At 40.9% G+C, this 20,563-nt stretch overlaps 1 protein-coding gene across 19 annotated transcripts in view; it reads right to left on the bottom strand.

The window, feature by feature from the left end:
* Positions 1-20,563, bottom strand: part of CAMK2D (calcium/calmodulin dependent protein kinase II delta) — a 289,432-nt gene that overhangs the window by 44,428 nt on the left and 224,441 nt on the right. For 8 of the 19 annotated variants that reach the window (XM_030564353.1, XM_030564374.1, XM_030564357.1 and 5 more), the window contains 3 exons: positions 19,162-19,221; positions 17,505-17,546; positions 14,747-14,795 (listed from right to left, as the gene is read on the bottom strand). In XM_030564353.1, coding sequence (XP_030420213.1) covers positions 14,747-14,795; positions 17,505-17,546; positions 19,162-19,221 — 151 coding nt within the window. The remainder of the gene's footprint in view (positions 1-14,746; positions 14,796-17,504; positions 17,547-19,161; positions 19,222-20,563) is intronic. The other 11 variants (XM_030564366.1, XM_030564369.1, XM_030564368.1 and 8 more) reach the window with 2 other exon arrangements.

The following is a 20,563-nucleotide window of genomic DNA, read 5'->3' as shown; positions in this document are numbered from 1 at the left end:
TAAATGGTATTTTGCATTTTGTATCTCAACAGCCTCAGTGACAACAATATTCTTCATTATCCTTTTGGGGCAAGAGCAATAAGTGGGTCCACAACAGCGTCACTAAAATGTAGGAATCAATAGTGACTAACAGAGACAACTCTCAGTAAAGGGTTGTGCCAAACTGGGAATCTGGGGAGCAACTGTGACTCAGAGAGGCACAATGCTTCCTGGAACTCCCCAACATGCAGAGAGGCTTGTCTCTTCACAGATACAGCTTTCACTTTCCCTGCACACTCACCTCCTTCCAGCCCACTATGTGATGATTACACCTGCAGGGGCACAAGGAGGGAGGAGACTCCACACTCTGGGCAGGGGACTCAGGAACAGCAAATGGGCCAGCCACTATCTGCAGGCACAGTCATCTTGTGCTCTCTCCACCACATGTAAGGTACTGACTAGACTTTGTGTAGCAGCATTATTGAGGTGTTTCAGATATTTACTGTTCTCCCATGAGAAGACTGCTTTGTGACTCCTGATAACACTTTTGTAATTAAGGTCATTAACAGGAGTTCTCTTATGTCCTTCAGCCAATTTTCCACTTTTCTCCTTAATTTAACCAGGACACAGATGATAGGCATCTAGGGCTTGACTTCTATGGGAGCAGGCGCAATGGAGACCATTCCAAGGACAGGACAGCTTAAAAAATAAACAGCTATCAAGCCCTTGCTGCTCTGCCTAACAATTTTGCTGCTTAGTTTCTATTGCATTTGTTAACTGCTCTGTAGCAGAACCAGGAGCAGGACCACTCTCTCTTCTAATTGTTATCCTTCCTATCAGGAAACAGTGAGTATAAGGAGTATATAAACGTTTGTTTATATGGTTGTTTAATATCAAAATTAACAATCTTAAGCAAAACATTTTTTTAATTTACGTTCTCTTATAACTACATTCCTGGATGAGCTAAATTTCAAACAAACTTTTATAGCTAAATTATAAACCCAAGAAAATATGGGTGTATTATATGGTATTATCTCTAATCATCAACTTGGCATTATTTCTAATAGTGCCGAGGCTCAACTATAATTAAATTATACAGTTAATGAGGTTAGTTGCTAAACTACACAGAATGGTTTGAAGGAGGATATTATGAATAAAAGTAAATTACACTACAACTATTTTTCTTCACATCAATTGCAGATAAACTTAATTGTTCTTCAAGCTATTGCTTTCCATTAACTGAAATCATTATCATTATGCTGTTATTTAAACTGAGAAGTTACTGGTTGCTAATATACCTGAAACATGTTCAAGTCAAGGTAAATCACATCCTGAAATTTTGAGAACAGAAGGCAACATCAGTGACTTAATTAAAGTTAGTTCTAGATCATATACTACTAAAAAGCATAATCTACAGTTAGATTGTAACTAGCTATGCATGTGTGTGAAACTGAGGGGAAGAGAGCACAGGAAATCTGCTCCCCACCCCTCGTACAATGAATGAAAAAATTTACCCAAGTGCAGAGGGCCAGCATAAGCCCTATGAACCACTTGAGCAGTTCTAGTCTCTCCAGATGTAGTGGAAAAAGGAGTGGAGAGAACAATAGGTAGTGTTAACACAGCTGAGCAGGCATAAGGAGTACACATGGTGAAACCTTTCCAAGATAGTAGGAGGGGTCACCCTCCCATGGATACTCAACAAAGTCTATAATTCCTCATGCTAGGACAAAGCACATCCCTGCCTCTCCTACTGAGTGGTTGTGGCTTTACAGTCACAATCTAGTATTCAGTGAAACTCTGAGGACATTTGCCCTGGTTTTGATTAGGACTATCACTCCCTTGACAAGTGAGGGGTTAACTGTAACAAACTTCCCAAGATCCCATTTACTGGTACAGCTAGTATCAAGTCATCTGCCTTTTTGGAATCTCATTGTAGTCTGAAAAGTCGCTATGTGAAAAAGGCACATCTTGTTAGGTTTTACATCTGCTCCATGTGCATACAGAATTGAATCTGTTGCCTTCAATGACTAACAACTTCTTAGTACTTTGTTTCCTGTGTTTTACCTGCAAAGTCAACACAGTTAAGAGTGAGTGAGCTATGGATTCATCTGGGAGAGAATGGATTATATTCCTTCTTACAAATCATCAGCACAATTGTTTTCTAAGTTCCAATTCTAGTGCTAACAAGTTATACTTAGGGGATCTCATTGTTTTCATGAAGCCAATGAGGTTCCACAAGCACCAGTGATGAGATAATTTTCTTAGTGATGATGTTGCCTGAGAAGAAAATAACCAATCTTGATTTTCAGGTTCATTTTGCAAGACTGAGAGTTAGAAAAAAAATGCATCTTTTTTACTTGTAAAACAAACATATTTGGTATTAAGAGAGGCAAGCTGGCTATTTGAGAGCCACCTTTGTCTCTCTAATATCCTGTAACCAACACAGCTGTAACAACATTGCATACATATTTGGCATGGAAGTAAATGTGAAATGAAAAATGGGGACTCCATAATACACTTTTTATAGAAGCAAAACCACACTTCAAGAAAATGGATTTAACCTATTCCAAAATTAAGTGTTAATTTTGGCTTTCTAAAATCTCTCCTACTAGAGTATCTATTATAATTTCCATAGTCTCTGCAAGTATTTTTTTTAATCATGACTAAAGCAAAAACAATAAAACTACATGGGCCAGGAGAACAATTTGAAAAAAGTGACACCATGGAAATGAGAATTTCCCTATTTTGAACATGCCTTCTGATGAAGTTCAAGAGTATTTTTATGGCTTTTTTACATACTGCCCTTTCTTCTGCCAGCTCTTCCCTACATACCTACCGTGCCCTCATACACTTGTTTTGTGTGCTACAGATATCTGAAACACCCCAAGACCCACATGGAAAAACATGGGGCTTTGTTTTTTATTCACATTTAATGTCATGTGATGACCAACTTGTGTTATCTGTATTAACCCAACAACTTTTTTCAGGGATCTCTCTCTTTTAGAAACAGTGAGACTATTAAAAACAAAATCTAACTATAGTACTTCATTCAAGCCTCTTCTTTATTTTCAAGCAGACAGTGACATACTAAGCAAAACTGTACAATTGGAATTTTCTGTAGCTATACTGGTTCCTGAAATAACAGGGCAAAAGGAACTTCTCTATTCTGCATTACAAGTCGATAACTAGATTGCTCAGCCATCTCCGACTACTGCATCAAGGGTAGTATGATGTTCATCCTCCAATCTTCTAACTGTGCTCTTCTCCACCATGTGTGTGACCATCTGCATCCCTACCACACAATCAGATGGTGAAGATTGGGCTAAGACACTATACAACAGTCATACTCTGAGGATTGGGCTAAACCAAATTTCTGCATTGTGGCAGCCACTCTGCCTTCTCCTCTCAGCAGTCTGTTAAGACTAGTCCATGATCTACATTTAAGGTCGCAAATAAGTAGATCTAAATCAGTGCTTCTAAAGTTTGCCAGCATGCCTGCCTTTCTGTTCCAGAGTAGTTGCCATTCTATGAAGAAATAGCATTTGGCCCTAATGTGCCACTGTTCATCTGAGATGGGCACTGGGCTGGTAGCATGAGACATTTTCCCTATGCTAAGAATTTTCCCTATGTTAAAAGGGAGGTTTATTCCTGTTTTTTGTAAATCTAAAGTTTTGCCTAGAGGGGAATCCTCTGTGTTTTAACTCTTACTACCCTGTAAAATTATCTTCCATCCTGATTTTAAAGAGGTGTTTCTTTTACTTTTTTCTTTATAATAAAGTTCTGTTTTTAAGAACCTGATTGGTTTTTAGTGTCCTAAAAACCCAAGTGTCTGGTCTGTGCTCACCTTGTCTACCTATTTGGTTGGTATATTATTCTCAAGCCTCCCCAGGAAATATCTAAACTAAGCATCTAATACTGCAGAAATACTAAGTAATAGCAAAGAAATGTGTTACGTTATCTTCTGTTTTAGCTTGTGAATTTTCCCTGTGCTAAGAAGGTTTATCCCTGTTTTTGTAACTTTAAAGTTTTGCCTAGAGGGGAAATCCTCTGATTTTACAGAAGTGATTCTTTTACCTCTTTTTTTAATTAAAATTCTTCTTTTAAGAACCTGATTGATTTTTCATTGTTCTTAAGATCCAAGGGTTTGATTCTGTGTTCACCTTTACCAATTGGTGACGATATTATTCTCAAGCCTTCCCCAGGAAAGGGGATGCAGGGCTTGGGGAGAATATTTTGGGGGAATAGGACTCCAAGTGGTCCTTTTCCTGATTCTTTGTCTAAATCACTTGGTGGTGGTGGCAGCATACAGTTCAAGGCAAAGTGGAATTTGTGTCTTGGGAAAGTTTTTAACCTAAGCTGGTAAAAATAAGCTTGGGGGTCTTTCATGCAGGGCCCCACATCTGTACCCCAGAGTTCAGAGTGGAGAAGGAACCCTGACACAGGTGTAGGTGTTTTCTTCTGGAAGTGGGTAGATCTTCTGATAGGAAGTATGGGTTGCTTATTTGTACCTGTTGTCAGATTTGTATTCAGCAGGTTGTTTTCATTCATCATAATCTTCCACAGTTTTATGGGAGCTATATGTGCCACCACATATAAATCGGATGTTAAAGTACGACGAAGACAACCACTAATGATGTGTGGTTGTGTTCATCTCCGAATCAATGAGATGCATATGCCAACTTCTGCCCCAAACTGTTGCATTCTACTCCACTGATGCGAGAATACCAGCACAGGACTGAGGTGAGTAAACATTTGCCTCGGCTTCCAGGAGGTTCCTGCTAGCCTCTGGATCAAGACAGTGCAGGAAGTAAACTTTTACTTTAAATGTTCTAAATGGGACTAGTATGTTGGGCCAAGGTCCAATTTGACTGCTAAGTTAGTGACCTCTGGGTGGAAAGGGAGTGAACGATCCTCAACACAAAAACTGTAAGGGGCCGACTGGCCAGGCAATTATTCAGATGGAAGGTTGCAGCCACCTTCTTAAGATTCATTTAGTGCAAGTCTCCACTGATGAAGCTAAGTAGCCAGAGCGTTCATGTCCCTGCTGAATCACTCTTCGATATTTTGTAAATTACTATCCATGTTGGTAGGTCATAAGTATATATGTTGACCAGGAGAGGCACTAGAATGGATCCTTGCAGGAGCGCATTACGAAGACTCCAAAGCCAAATGACAGTCTCCAGCTTGCAAGATGAAGCTCCATTTTGTTATTTCCATGATGAATTACACAATAGGCTTACAGGAAATAGTCTGCAGAAACTTAGTGGTCAGCCCCACATGTTAGACAGTATTAAATGGAGCTGACATGTCTGCCAGAATGGCGCAAAGGCATGTTCAATATCTTGTGTTAGGCGAATGACTTGATCTAGGTGCACCATCTGTCAGGCTCTAGGCAGTCAGGCTTGGTGGTTGGAGTGGTGGTTGAGGACGGGTACTAAGAGTCAAAGCTGGACGCAGAGTCAGGACCAGCTGAGGGCAATGTTAAACCAGGATCCACGGACGGGCCATGGATAAGACCTGGGGTCAGAGGCCATAGATAAGCCAAATCAGGATTATAGTCGGAGTCCGGATGTAGATCGAAGCAGGGCTGGAGTCAGTCCAATGGTCTAGGAGGGAGAAGGCAGCTGCAGGGCTGGAGTGGGTCAGAAACATGGCTGGAGCAAGGTTGGAATAGGGTACAGACAGTCTGAAGTGGGCTGGAACAAGGCTTGGGCAAGACTGGGGCAGAAACAGGGATAGGATTGAAGGGAAGCTCGAACCTTAGGGCACCTGTAACACTGTGAGGCAGCAGGAGAGTTCCTAGCTGAGTGGTGCTGTTGAACAGATTAAGGTTGTGTCTACACTGCCACTTTCAGCGCTAAAACTTTAGTCATTCAGAGGTGTGAAAAAACACTCCCGAGCGACAAAAGTTTTAGCATGGAAAGTGCCAGTATAGACAGTGCTTTATCGCTGGGAACCCGGCTCTGAGGGTATGGCTACACTTACAGTTTTGCAGCGCTGGTAGTTACAGCTGTGTTCGTACAGCTGTGTAGGGCCAGCGCTGCAGTGTGGCCACACTGACAGCTACCAGCGCTGCAGTGTGGCCACATTTGCAGCATTTGCAGCGCTGTTGGGAGTGGTGCATTGTGGGCAGCTATCCCAGCATTCAAGTGGCTGCAACGTGCTTTTCAAAAGAGTGGGGTGGGGTGAAATGTGACAGGGAGCGTGGAGGAGACAGATAGAATGGATTTTTGGAGTTGACACTGTTCTTAGCTCCCTGCTATCATAACCTTAGTCCCAGATTTGGACCTTAGCGTCCAAAATATGGGGGTTAGCATGAAAAACCTCCAAGCTTAGTTACCAGCTTGGACCTGGTACCTGCTGCCACCACCCAAAAAATTAGAGTGTTTTGGGGCACTCTGGTCCCCCTGAAAAACCTTCCCTGGGACCCCAAGACCCAAATTCCTTGAGTCTCACAACAAAGGGAAATAATCCTTTTTCCCTTCCCCCCTCCAGGTGCTCCTGAAGAGATCCACAGACACAAGCTCTGTGAAACTACACAGAGGGACTCCCCTTCTCTGTTTCCAATCCTGGAAACAAATAGTACTTTCCTATTCCCCCAGAGGGAATGCAAAATCAGGCTAGCAAATCCAACACACAGATCTCCCCGATTTCTTCCTCCCACCAATTCCCTGGTGAGTACAGACTCAATTTCCCTGAAGTAAAGAAAAACTCCAACAGGTCTTAAAAGAAAGCTTTATATAAAAAGAAAGAAAAATACATACAAATGTTCTCTCTGTATTAAGATAATACAACACAGGGTCAATTGCTTAAAAGAATATTGAATAAACAGCCTTATTCAAAAAGAATACAAATCAAAGCACTCCAGCACTTATATTCATGCAAATACCAAAGAAAAGAAACCATATAACTTACTATCTGATCTCTTTGTCCTTACACTTAGAAACAGAATATTAGAAAACAGAACTACTTCTCCAAAGCTCAGAGAAAGCAGGCAGCCAGAAAACAAAGACTCAGACACACAATTCCCTCCACCCAAAGTTGAAAAAATCCGGTCTCCTGATTGGTTCTCTGGTCAGGTGTTTCAGGTGAAAGAGACATTAACCCTTAGCTATCTGTTTATGACACGCCCCCCAAATTGCAGACAGTGGGGAAGCTCACTGGCGGCGATTTCCTTCTAGAACTTGAAAATAAACAGATTAATACAACACATGCACCTTTACATATACTACTAAGTATATAACTAACAGACTTTTACATTTTAAGAACACTTTTTAACTATTGGATTCTGGGAAACTCTCACGGGAGAGTGCATCAGCAACTTTGTTAGAAGCTCCTGTGATGTGTTGAATTTCAAAATCAAAATCTTGGAGAGCTAAACTCCAACGAAGAAGTTTTTTGTTGTTCCCCTTGGCAGTATGAAGCCACTTTAGTGCAGCATGGTCAGTTTGTAGTTGGAACCGCCGTCCCCAAACATATGGGCGTAGCTTTTCCAGGGCGTACACAATGGCATAGCATTCCTTTTCACTGACTGACCAGTGACTTTCCCTCTCAGACAGTTTCTTGCTGAGAAACACGACAGGATGGAAGTTGTGATCTGTTGCTTCCTGCATGAGCACTGCTCCTATACCATGCTCAGATGCATCTGTGGTTACTAGGAATGGCTTGTCAAAGTCCGGGGCCCTGAGCACAGGGTCAGACATGAGCATCGCCTTAAGCTGGGTAAAGGCCTTTTGACACTCATTAGTCCACTTAACGGCATTTGGCTGGGTCTTTTTGGTCAGGTCGGTCAATGGGGCAGCGATTTGGCTGTAGTGTGGTACAAATCGCCTGTAGTATCCGGCCAGGCCTAAGAAGGATTGGACCTGTTTCTTTGACCTTGGGACAGGCCACTTTTGGATAGCATCCACCTTGGCCTGTAGGGGGCTTATGGTTCCTCGATCCACCTGGTGCCCCAGGTAAGTCACTCTGTTTTGGCCTATTTGACACTTTTTGGCCTTAACAGTTAGTCCTGCCTGCCTGATGCGCTCAAAGACGTTTTCCAGGTGTAGTAGGTGTTCGGGCCAGGAGTCTGAAAAAATGGCCACATCATCGAGGTAGGCAACTGCAAATTCTCCCAGTCCAGCTAGTAGACCATCTACCAGCCTCTGGAAGGTGGCGGGTGCATTTCGAAGGCCGAAAGGAAGGACATTGAATTCATACACCCCCGCATGGGTGACGAATGCTGACCTCTCCTTGGCAGGTTCATCTAGCGGTACTTGCCAGTACCCCTTGGTTAAGTCTATTGTAGAGATGAACTGGGCACGTCCCAACTTCTCCAATAGCTCATCAGGGCGTGGCATTGGATAGTTGTCCGGACGAGTTACAGCATTTAGCTTACGGTAGTCCACGCAAAAGCGTATTTCCCCATCTGGTTTGGGTACCAGAACCACTGGAGATGCCCATGCACTGGTAGATGGGCGGATTATACCCATCTGTAGCATGTTCTGGATTTCTCGTTCTATAGCAGCTTGGGCATGAGGAGACACCCGGTAGGGTGGGGTTCTGATTGGGTGAGCATTACCTGTATCAATGGAGTGGTATGCCCGTTCAGTCCGTCCTGGGGTGGCTGAGAACAATGGGGCGAAGCTAGTGCACAGCTCCTTGATTTGTTGCCGCTGCAGACGTTCCAGGGTGGTTGAGAGGTTCACCTCTTCCACGCCCCCGTCTTTTTTCCCGTCGTAGTAGACACCGTCAGGCCACTCAGCATCATCTCCCTGGGCTGTAAACTGACAAACCTGTAAGTCTCTGGAATAGAAAGGCTTGAGAGAATTAACATGGTACACTTTAGGCTTTAGTGAGGAATTGGGAAATGCTATGAGGTAGTTTACAGTTCCCAGGCGCTCTTGGACCGTGAATGGCCCTTCCCATGATGCTTCCATCTTATGGGCCTGTTGCGCCTTCAAGACCATAACCTGGTCTCCTACCCTGAAAGAACGTTCTCTGGCATGTCTGTCATACCAGGCCTTTTGCTCTTCCTGAGCATTTTTTAGGTTCTCTCTAGCAAGGGCTAAAGAGTGTTGGAGGGTGCTTTGTAGGTTGCTTACAAAGTCCAGAATGTTAGTTCCTGGAGAAGGCGTAAACCCCTCCCATTGCTGCTTCACCAACTGTAATGGCCCCTTAACCTCGTGACCATACACAAGTTCAAATGGTGAAAACCCTAAACTGGGATGTGGTACAGCCCTGTAGGCAAACAGCAACTGCTGCAACACAAGGTCCCAATTATTGGAGAATTCGTTGATGAATTTTCGTATCATGGCCCCCAAAGTTCCATTGAACCTTTCCACCAGGCCATTGGTTTGATGGTGGTACGGGGTGGCAACCAAGTGATTCACCCCATGAGTTTCCCACAGTTTTTCCATGGTTCCTGCCAGGAAATTAGACCCTGAATCTGTAAGGATGTCAGAGGGCCAACCTACCCTGGCAAAGATGTCTGTTAGGGCCAGTCACACAGTGTTAGCCCTGGTGTTGCCTAGAGCTACTGCTTCTGGCCATCGGGTAGCAAAGTCCACTAAAGTCAGTACGTACTGCTTTCCTCTGGGCGTCTTTTTTGGGAAAGGGCCCAGAATATCCACAGCTACTCGCTGAAATGGGACCTCAATTATGGGGAGTGGCTGGAGAGGGGCCTTGACCTGGTCTTGAGGCTTACCCACTTTTTGGCATACCTCACAAGACCGGACATACTTGGCAACATCCTTGCCCATCCCCTCCCAGTGGAAGGACTTCCCCAACCGGTCCTTGGTTCTGTTCACCCCAGCATGGCCACTGGGATGATCATGGGCTAAGCTTAAGAGCTTCCCCCGGTACTTAGTTGGAACCACCAACTGTTTTTGCGGCTGCCATTCTTCCCGGTGTCCACCAGAAAGAATTTCCTTGTATAAAAGTCCTTGGTCTATAACAAACCGGGATCGATTAGAAGAGCTGAGAGGCGGTGGGGTGCTCCGTGCCGCCGCCCACGCTTTCTGAAGGCTGTCATCTGCTTCCTGCTCAGTCTGGAACTGTTCCCTTGAGGCTGGGTTCACCAGTTCTTCCTCAGACTGTGGACTTGGGCTTGGTCCCTCTGGAAGCGATGTAGGTGATGGGGTTGTTTCCGTTGCTGGTGAACCGCTCTCCGCTGGTGCACCTCAGGGTATTTCAGGCTCTGGCTGAGCCTTTTGGGTATGGCTGTCTTTTGCTTCTGCCAGTTCTGGCTCGCTGGTGCCCTCTGGCGTTGAGTTTGAAGATGTGGTTGCACTTGCTGGTGCTGGTTGCTGTTCCAGTTCCGGGCTTGGGACTGGAGATGCTGTGGCTGTTTCAGTGGTAGGCATGGAATCCGGGTCCACTGCCTCTGTCTGGGTCTCTGGTAACACAGACGGGGCCTCTGTGGACGGCTCAGGAACAGGAATGGGTCTGGAAGCTTGCCTGGTTTGGCTACGGGTAACCATTCCCACTCTCTTGGCCCGCCTCACCTGGTTGGCCAAGTCTTCCCCCAGTAGCATGGGGATAGGATAATTGTCATAGACTGCAAAAGTCCACATTCCTGACCAGCCTTTGTACTGGACAGGCAGTTGAGCTGTAGGCAAGTCTACAGCTTATGACATGAAGGGGTAAATTGTAACTTTGGCCTTTAGGTTGATGAATTTGGGATCAACGAAGGATTGGTGGATAGCTGACACTTGTGCCCCCGTGTCTCTCCACGCAGTAACCTTCTTTCCGCCCACTCTCAAATTTTCCCTTCGCTCCAAGGGTATTTGAGAGGCATCCGGGCCTGGGGATCTTTGGTGTGATGGTGGTGTAATGAATTGCACTCGCATGTTGTTCTTGGGACAGTTGGCCTTGATATGTCCCGGTTCATTATACTTAAAGCATCTTCCATCTGATGGGTCACTGGGCCGAGGTGAGTTACTGGAGACTGGTGAGGTTGAAGGGTAGGGTATCTGTGGCTTTACTTGGGTGGTATGTGGGGTCTTTGGCTGTCCTCGGTTGTAGGGTTTATGGTCTGTGTGCCCCCTGTGGTAATCGTTCCCCTTGACAGTAGCTTTCTTGCTTTCTGCCAGTTCCATCCATTTGGCTCCAATCTCCCCCGCCTCAGCGATATCTTTGGGTTTTCCATCTTGTATGTACCGTGTGATGTCTTCAGGAACACCATCCAAGAACTGCTCCATTTGTATGAGGAGGTTCAGTTCTTCCAAGGTTTGAATGTTGTTTCCTGTTAGCCAGGCCTCATAGTTTTTTGCAATGTAGTAGGCGTGTTTGGGAAATGACACCTCTGGTTTCCACTTTTGGGTTCTGAAGCGCCGACGGGCATGATCTGGGGTTATCCCCATCCTGTATCTGGCCTTGGTTTGAAAAAGTTTATAGTCATTCATTTGCTGCTTAGGCATTTCATCTGCCACCTCTGCTAAAGGTCCACTGAGTTGTGGCCTTAATTCTACCATGTACTGGTCTTCGGGGATGCTGTACCCAAGACAGGCTCTTTCAAAATTTTCCAAGAAGGCCTCGGTGTCATCACCTGCCTTGTAGGTGGGAAATTTCCTGTGCTGTGGAGCAATAATTGGCGCCGGGTTGTTAGGGTTGGCTGGCACATGCAGCCCAGCTTTTGCCAACTCCAGTTCATGTTTTCTCTGTTTTTCCTTCTCTTCATTCTCTTTTTGTTGTTTTTCCATTTCTCGGCGGTGGGCCACCTCTTCTTCTTCTAGTTTTCTTTTGTGTGCTGCCTCTCTTTCTCTCTCTCTTATTTCCATCTCTGCTTGTTTTATTTCCAGTTGTCGCCTGTGTTCAGCTTCTTTGAATTGGCCTTCGGCCTCCATTTTTGCCTTAGAAGTCATGATTCCTGTTTTCTTGTGTTGGGGTGCCCTCCGGTGTTTATCTTCTCAACTGCAGGCTTTGTTCCCTCCTGAAGTCTGCCTAGCAACAGTGCTTTTTTTCCTTTTCTCTCTCTAGCTAATGTTCAATGAAGGGAAACCAGAAAAACCACTTTATTTGCATGCATATAAGTGCTGGTACTTGCCTCCTAATGGGAGGGCTATTGCATGACAAAAGACCCTCAACAGTCTCTTAATGGCTTCTCGCTTAACATGCAAGCCACAAACTGCCAGAGAGAGCAGAAAAAAAAATTCTCTCTGGTTCCCTTTTAAAACCAACTGTTTCTCTCTCTGCTAAAAAGCCCTTAGCAGAGAAAAGAAAAATATAATATTCCTACTGGCTTCTGGATTCTGTCTATATCCCACCACTGCACACCATATCATAACCTTAGTCCCAGATTTGAGAGGAAATGGGCTGGTGGGATCACAGTCACAAGAACTTGCAGGAACCAAAATACCTTGGAGTCATCAGGTAAGCTTGGATAGTTCCATCTGCTTTGCACAGCGGGTGGTAATTCATTGAGTTCAGCCTAATATATTCAGGCAGCTCTGAATGCTGGATAGTTCCAATTACATTTTAAGGTAGGTGTGTAACCTTACCTTTAACGGTGAAGCACACCCCTTGGGGGTGGGGAAAGAAAGGCATAAAGGATTAGCCAGAAAGTTAGGCAGCAGACAGTCCTCCCATTTTTCTCCAGAGGATAAGCTTTCATTGGGGAAAAAAATATGTCCAGCTATTACATTTGCACAGAAAACCTTCAGTACATGAAGGTGAGCTTAACCAATTGTCTTCCTGCGTTTGCAGGGAGCCTGAAACAATCGCTCTGAAGTGTGAACTGCCTCATTCCTTTCAGTGGGAGCTAACTCAAATGATACTTTAAACATCAACATTGCTAACTAATTCATTGCTCAAAGCACGTAAGAAAGGAAAGGAAAGAAAGTTACTTAGTTAATCAGTACCATTTGGATAGTGGAGGAAATTTACCCCAGGTTATATGGACAGGCACCTTATGTTTATGTTCCCCCTTCCTTATGGGACGGGGGGCTGGGATTATCTGTTAGTATCAGGTTGCTACACTTCATTCCATCAACTCCACAATATTTCAGGGACTGGGCACTGATGGACCTGTCATAATCCTCTTTTTTTATAACTAAGTTTTTCTCTGGAGACTATATAGGTATTTCTATCTATCTATCTGTTTGAGATGAATGATCCTGTTGAAGTGATAATATACCAAACCATACAACACTGCTTAGCAGGAGAACATTGTTACTTGAAATCTGGGATACGATTTTATAGCACACAAAATAAAAGTGAAACAGAAGCTCATTAAACAAAAGAACGCTGTCTAAAATAGACAATATATAGGATATCACCAGGTTACTGATATTCATTTGAATGCCAGCTCATAAACAATGGAGTGTCCTACTAAAGAATTATCTTATCTTGCATTTCTTATTACATTTCTGACTTAGAGATACTCATGAGTCCTAAAGCATTACATTATCAATCCCTTACTCTGGCAACACCAGTTACTTTATCAAGCAAGGATATTGCATGCTCCACTATCCAGAAATAAAACAACAGTTTACCAAACATGACTTGAGCAACTGCATCCACTGAATCTGTTTCATATTCTAAAATGTTCTCTCACAGTTTTGAAGCTACTGAAAACTCCAGCATCTTAGAATCTATATTTTAATGCATATTTCTGTTAATAAACACTTTAATAGTGACAGCCACAGACATAACACTTCTAGTATAGCACAGTGCAAAATGAGCCCAACACTCTAATGCAGGGGTGGGCAACCTGTCAGAAGTGGTGTGCCAAGTCTTCATTTATTCACTCTAATTTAAGGTTTTGTGTGCCGGTAATACATTTTAACGTTTTTGGAAGGTCTCTTTCTATAAGTCTATAATATATAACTAAACTATTGTTTATGTAAAATAAACTATTGTTTATGTAAAATAAACAAGGTTTTTAAAATGTTTAAGAAACTTCATTTAAGCTTCATTTAAAATTAAATTAAAATGCAGAGCCTCCCAGACCTGAGCAGTGTGAGTGCCATAGGTTGCTTACCCCTGCTCTAATGGTTAATTAACTGAGAAATCTCCCTTGTTCTTACCACTTCCCCTCTTATTTTTCATCATGTCTCTTCTTATTCCTGTCTCCGTTTTGTGGATCCACTGTAACTAAAATTTTGTACTTAAAGCTAAAAACCAATGTCTTGTATGAAACATATAATACATAAGCTGAATATACCAGTTTTAAACTCACCAAATGTTATTAAAATAAGAATGAATAATGTCACAGCATAGAATTCAAAAAAAGAAAAAAAAACTAACTCCTCCCCCCCCCCAAGATTACAAAGTTAAGAAGGTTATTGTGCAGAAAATTGAAAAGAAAAGAAAAAAGTGACTGAAGTTAAGACAATTATAGGACCGGAATACAAGAGAAGCACACAAAAACACTGGCATCTGAACAGAAATGTTTTATAAATGCTGATCTGAAAAAATGCATTAAGAACACATGAAGCAAACAAACAAAAAAATTCAAATCATCATATACAAAATGAAATTTAAAATAATATTAAATGTCATTAGTTTTTAAATCTACACTTACTACTGCCATAACTATAATTTTAAATGAGAAACTTCCTTATTCCAAAATGCTACAGAAACGGTACATGTAAAAGTCAGACTATCAAAGTCAGAACTTAACATATAGAACTTCAGCAACGAACATGATTTTCAAAAATAATAGTACGTTCTCCTTGGATTACTTTGGAACTCCCTCCATCTGACACATTGACAAAAGTTAATAAAACCTACTGAAATGTATTGCATGTAGCCATGATTTTGCCTTTCCAACTGTTAATCATACCTTTCACATCTTCATCTTCAATAGTTGTATTGGAACTTTCTGTTGACTCCTGTTGAGAAGTAAATACAAGTGAAATGCATAAAGTGACCCAGCATATTATTCATGCACCTATGAAAATTACACTTGGTATTGTATAGATCATGCAAAGCCTTGAAGCAGGCTATGTGGATGTAATTCACAAACAAATGCCACAGGGATTGAGATGTTTGCACCTGAAACTACATGCCAATAATTTCCATTCATTTCAAAAGGGAACATTTTTATTAAACGTATTTCTGGCTGTCCAGTTTTTGAATGTCCATGGATGTATGGGGAAATATAAAAGTATCTTCAGGAAAATGAGTTAGCTTGTTGTTGTTGCCCTTTTTTTCACTTTCTATTAGACAAAGGATGTCTGAACTGTTATATGAATTACGTCAGCCAAATATTAGAACTTGCCATTTGAAGCTTAGTGAATATCAACTGTGTAAAATAAGTCATTCCATTTGAGCTTTTAAATATAAAGTAAGGAGAATGCTGCATTTCAGAATTTACAGTAATTCTTCTGCTGATATAAGAAATGATGCAATAAACCGACTCCCATTGATTTCAATAAGAATTGGGTCAAATCCATGACTATATTTTTATACTCTCCTTGTGCCAAAAATTTTGAAAGCGAGAGCAAAGTTAATGGAGAGGCCCACAACAATGCTCCTTGATAATCTAAGGTATCTTTGAAGAAATATTCTTTAACGAAACAGCCACACAAAGGAATGACTTGTCCATCAGACAGTTGTATTGAAATCTTTGCAATGTTAAAAGGCAAGGCTACTTATCACAATTTTTATAAGATATTAGAAATGTGAAAAATTAGGGAGCACACTTAAAAGGACACTGTCAAAGCTAGTAGGCAAAAAATCTGACCTACTCTTTTTCTCCTAATTTTTTTTGTAGAAGATCTATTCTTTATGATTTGTAAAAATAAATGCTTTGTTGCAATAAAAAAAGAAAAAGTCAGCAGCGAAAAACTCAAGAGTAAAAATACCTATAAAGCCAGTTTACTTCTGAGACAGAGGGGAATAAAATAGGATTTGTTTCAAGCTTGCAAAGAGTTACTATACATATTAATTAATTAAATGAAAAATCCCAAATACCCTAACAGTGTCCTTTTGTCTACTATGATTTCACAATAACAAGTCAAAGAAAAGTTTCAGAATGGTTAATGCATTATTCAAATGTAAAAGAACAAAATTATAGGCATCAATAAACAAACCACTAATCAATCCACACATACAAACCAAGCTAAATAAACCAAATAAGCTTTTCCTGTTGTGAATGGGTGTTAGATTATTCACTTCACACAATGGAGATATCATGCTCTATCATATATAGTATCTAGAAGAAAATAAAAACCACACACATACAAGCAGGAAACATCATGCACAAGCTCACACAAGAGATGTGGCCAGTAATATGGAAGCATCCACTCCAGCTGTCATGCAAAAATATTTGTTTTTGCAGATAATGAAATTTGACAGTAACTTTCCCCATAAGTGGTTTTCCTGTCCATGTTATGACTTTTTGGGATATAAAATATCTAAATTGCTATGAATATATAATAAAGTCAAGTAGATGTACTCATGCCAAAGAGCTCCAGTGTTTTGGTTTTTTGTTTCCCTTTGCTGGGCTTTAGTAAAGATTTGACTAAAATTAAAATACTGGTGGAATACTGCCTGTTAATAAAACATAGGAGATGAAATATGGACCAGGGGTGCAGAGAGTAGTTGGTACAGGAGTGAAATGAGCATCACAACTTATTCTTACTCACAAAGTATAAAATAAATAATCAAACGAAGAAGAGATATGACTACAATATGAACAGTTAACACTTTTTCCATGCTTGTGAAATGCGTGCATCTGATATTTTCCACTCAGACTCAATCCTTTGCAAGTACAGTGTTGAGCGATCACAAGTAATTACACTAGATAAATGTGACAACAATTTTTTGGGAACTTTAAGTTCTCAGCATATCCATTTATATTTGTTTAAATAAGTGAAATCTGCATATGAAAACTAGGAACATGAAACACAAATGACAATATTCCCCAACCCTTTTCAAGTCCACACAGGGAGAAAAAATTACCACATTATAGAAACCAGACACTAAACACAACCATCACAGCACACAGAAGAAAATCAATGAGAAAAATGCATCAAATCAAGATTTATGAATTCAGAAGAGCTTCTTGTCACTTCAAGTGTTAGCTTCTTATGAAACTGCAAGATGATGTTATGGAATAAGTCAAAAGTTCCATGCAGAAGACATGTCACAGTATGATGCATAAGCATGCTGAGAAACAGCAGATGGAAACGGCTCAAAATATACCTTCATCTTTAGTGAAAGCCTCATACATAAGTCTTAAAAATAACCTCACTATTGTCTCTGTCTGAACACAATGTTCCTTTGTTTTTTTGAGAACTGAAAGTTCTTGCCTGAAGCAAGAGATGTACAACACACCATGGACCTGATTCCTCAGGGTGCTGAGCGCTCTCATTGCCTACAGACATCCACAGGAGCTGACGGAGCCAGCAGCCAGGCAGAAAGCATTCAGAGGGAACAAGTCACAGATGAATTAGGCCCAAGAGACACCAGGTGCAACAGATCCAGGAATGAGATTTTCCTTACTAAACTCTGGGTAATGGGCACATTCTGGCTTAGAATAGTGGATGAAATGTGCACTTTGGAAATGCAAGATGGAGCTGATTCTTTCTGAATACCTTATTTCCATCAGGGTTGTGAATTACTGTAGTTTGGGGCTCCTGAGTGAGAACAAAATAAAGAGAAAAACAGTTCCCATTGGTAAATACATTCACATTAGTGTGAAGGAGCACGAGAAGAGCCAACAGACAAGTGCTAAACAGTGACAAGAGCTAAAGCAAATGTTAACTGCTGCCAAAAGATGAAACAATGTCTCTAATAAAGATTCCTCGACTGGCAAGCCAGCAAGGTAGGCTACCTTACCTATTGCAGCGGCATGCAAAGACCTTATTCATGATCAACACACACACAGGGCTTTGAAGCTCTGGGGAGGCAGCTGAAGAGGCACCGAGTTTCACAATGTCTCATATCAGATACATTGTCCCTTTTTGTCTGATCCTGCTTTAGCTCAAAAATGGTGAACTATTTTAATTTTAAAAATAGTGTATGCTTATTATTATAGCAAAAATGAACACAAATCAAAATAAAGATGGTCTGAGCTGATTCAGAAAGACTTGGGTACCTCTAAACACAAACAGTGTTTGGAAGTACAGGGGTTATATCAAGTCTGTTGCCCATTTGAACAGCAGAGATACCAACTTTGATGGAAGTTCTTGATGCCATTTCAAAGTTTAACTCCCCTCTTGCTTCCCTTAAAATGCCAGTTAGCTGGCACAGGAACAAGCTGCAGCAACTGTAACTTTTTAATGCACTCACAGAGCTCTGGGAATACCTGATGGAGTTGTGGACTCATGTACATACCATAAAACCTGTAAACTACTCCTCTGAAATGACTTGACTTAATGCAGGCTTCCATGGGAGCTGCACATACAAATCTATGGGCAGAATTTGTCCTTATGTTTATATTAAAAGGCAGAAGCATTTCTTCAGAGCTATATACCAAAGTATATGAGAAGTAATACTGCTTAAATTTAGGTAATTAAATAGTAGAATGTGTGTTCGTAAGCCTTCCTCCATAGCATACTCTTAAGAAATGTGACTTACCAACAGAAGCAAGATTGTGACACAGAATATTCATGTACGCTGTCCTACTGTTTAGTAATATTCCCCAAGCAGAACTTATTACTGAGTAATGCCTACTGCCGATGTAAAGTGGTACTATACAAAAAGCTTTATAGGACTAAGGTGCCTCTTGATCCCAGTAAGTGAAGCCTTGCAAAGTCCTGCTGGGTTGTCAGAGAATAGGGGGAATGAAAATCTGAATAAGGTCTAGTGTTGCCTAGCAATAATCCTGTTAGCTCTCCTTGATGTCAAAACTTGCATTAAGGCAAAAGAAAAGATAATAGATACAATTTAAAAAATAAGTCAGCATTTAAAAGCACTGAAACGACCATCAGCTGAAGAGCTAAGGGCAACATGAAGCGCATTCTATTCATTTTCTTACACTGCATGCAAAAAATTAAACTATTGCTACTAACGCTACCATACTACCACGTCCTGCTTTCGTGTCACATTTTCTACTTTATAAACATGTTGCTTCACAATGGACTTTCTCACAAAAAGAAAACAAAAAGTACAAACAACAAGAAAGAGAAAAATTGTTCCAAATGTTTAGAAAACAAAAAGAATAAAGGCAAAAAAAAAAAGAAAAAGAAAAACAAACAGAAAACAGTAAAGAACTTAAAGATAGGGCGAAAAGGAAGATTCCAGGTATACCAGCGCCGGGGTAGGAATATTTTCTTTGGGGCTGGTTACCACGTTGGTTTTGTTGTTTATCTGTAGGTATGCAGAAAATAGAAATAGACAAGCCTTAGAACTCTTGGTAGCTAGCATATCTATATCTCTCTATATAGAATATCTATATACAGATATAGATAGGGAAATAAAGAGTCACAGAAAGGTCAACTTGAAAAGAACACTGACAACAGATTTAATAACTGGCTATAGCTTCTCCCAAAGACGCTAGTGACAGTATTTTGGACTTGCTCAAGGAAGTTCTATATAAAGCATATGCAGTTTCAGCTCTGACACTTAGTGAATAAAGGATTTTTTAATAGTGGCTATAACCAGGTAATAGGAATTCACAATTAATATGGCTTTTGGAAAGAAAATACCTATATTTCCACTGTGATTTATTCACCAGTTTATCATTATGCAACAGTGTTAACGTAATATACCATCATTTCACTTTATTTCTAGGAGGGTGTCACTAGGTTAAATGTCATTTTGTTTTCCATGGAAGGAATCTTCAGTGGTTCAAATGTATGTGCCATTTACACCCATATAAATCTGGACTTACTCCATGGAAATTGGTAACTCCAGATTTGTATGGGTGTCACTGAGGTCAGAATATGTACAGGTATATTCACTTTGAGATTTTTTTCAATTAAGCATTTAGTATTTCAAATTAAAAACACACACATTTCATTTTCATTAAATGAAATAAACTAATTTGTTTGTTTTTAAAAACCTCAATATCATTTTCCAATCTGGCTGCGCCTGCAGTAATACCTTTTGTTTACTGTACATTGGCCTTTCAGACCACGGAGCCTAAATTAAGAGTATAACTTCCTGTACTGTAGCTTCCCAATACTACTATTTTTGGTCCTGATCCTGCAAACAATATATGGGAGTAGTCTCAATGACTTCAAAACATGTAAGTCTTTGAAGGACTGGGCTTTTATTTGTTTAAAAAAAATTATTCCCTTCTCTTTCTTTCTCTCTCTCTACGTAAGACTTAGCAATTAATTTAAATTTCTCTTGATTCTTACACTCATTTTTAAAACCCACCTTCCATAACTGCACCTGTACAAACAGGTAGGTAAATATCACTGTGGTTGCAAATCTGAAGAGATTTTAAAAATGAAGCCCCAAATAAAGTTTTAATACCAACTGGAAAGCTGGTTTCAATTACAACTAAAGCTTGTTGGATTCGGTTGCTGTCAAACTATTTCCAATTAAAATTCCTAGGATTTTTAAAAAATATTTTTGATCAGTTCTACTTATAACTGCAACAGGTCAAAGCAGCAAAATGTAAGGTAGGCTATCACATACAGGGTTGGCATCAGTTCTATCTGTCAGGTATAGAATCTCTACCGCTCCACTGAGTCATTGCTCT

The sequence above is a fragment of the Gopherus evgoodei genome, chromosome 5 (assembly GCF_007399415.2).
Source record: "Gopherus evgoodei ecotype Sinaloan lineage chromosome 5, rGopEvg1_v1.p, whole genome shotgun sequence".
Classification (NCBI taxonomy): domain Eukaryota; kingdom Metazoa; phylum Chordata; order Testudines; family Testudinidae; genus Gopherus; species Gopherus evgoodei.
This window is presented reverse-complemented; position numbering and strand designations above follow the sequence as displayed.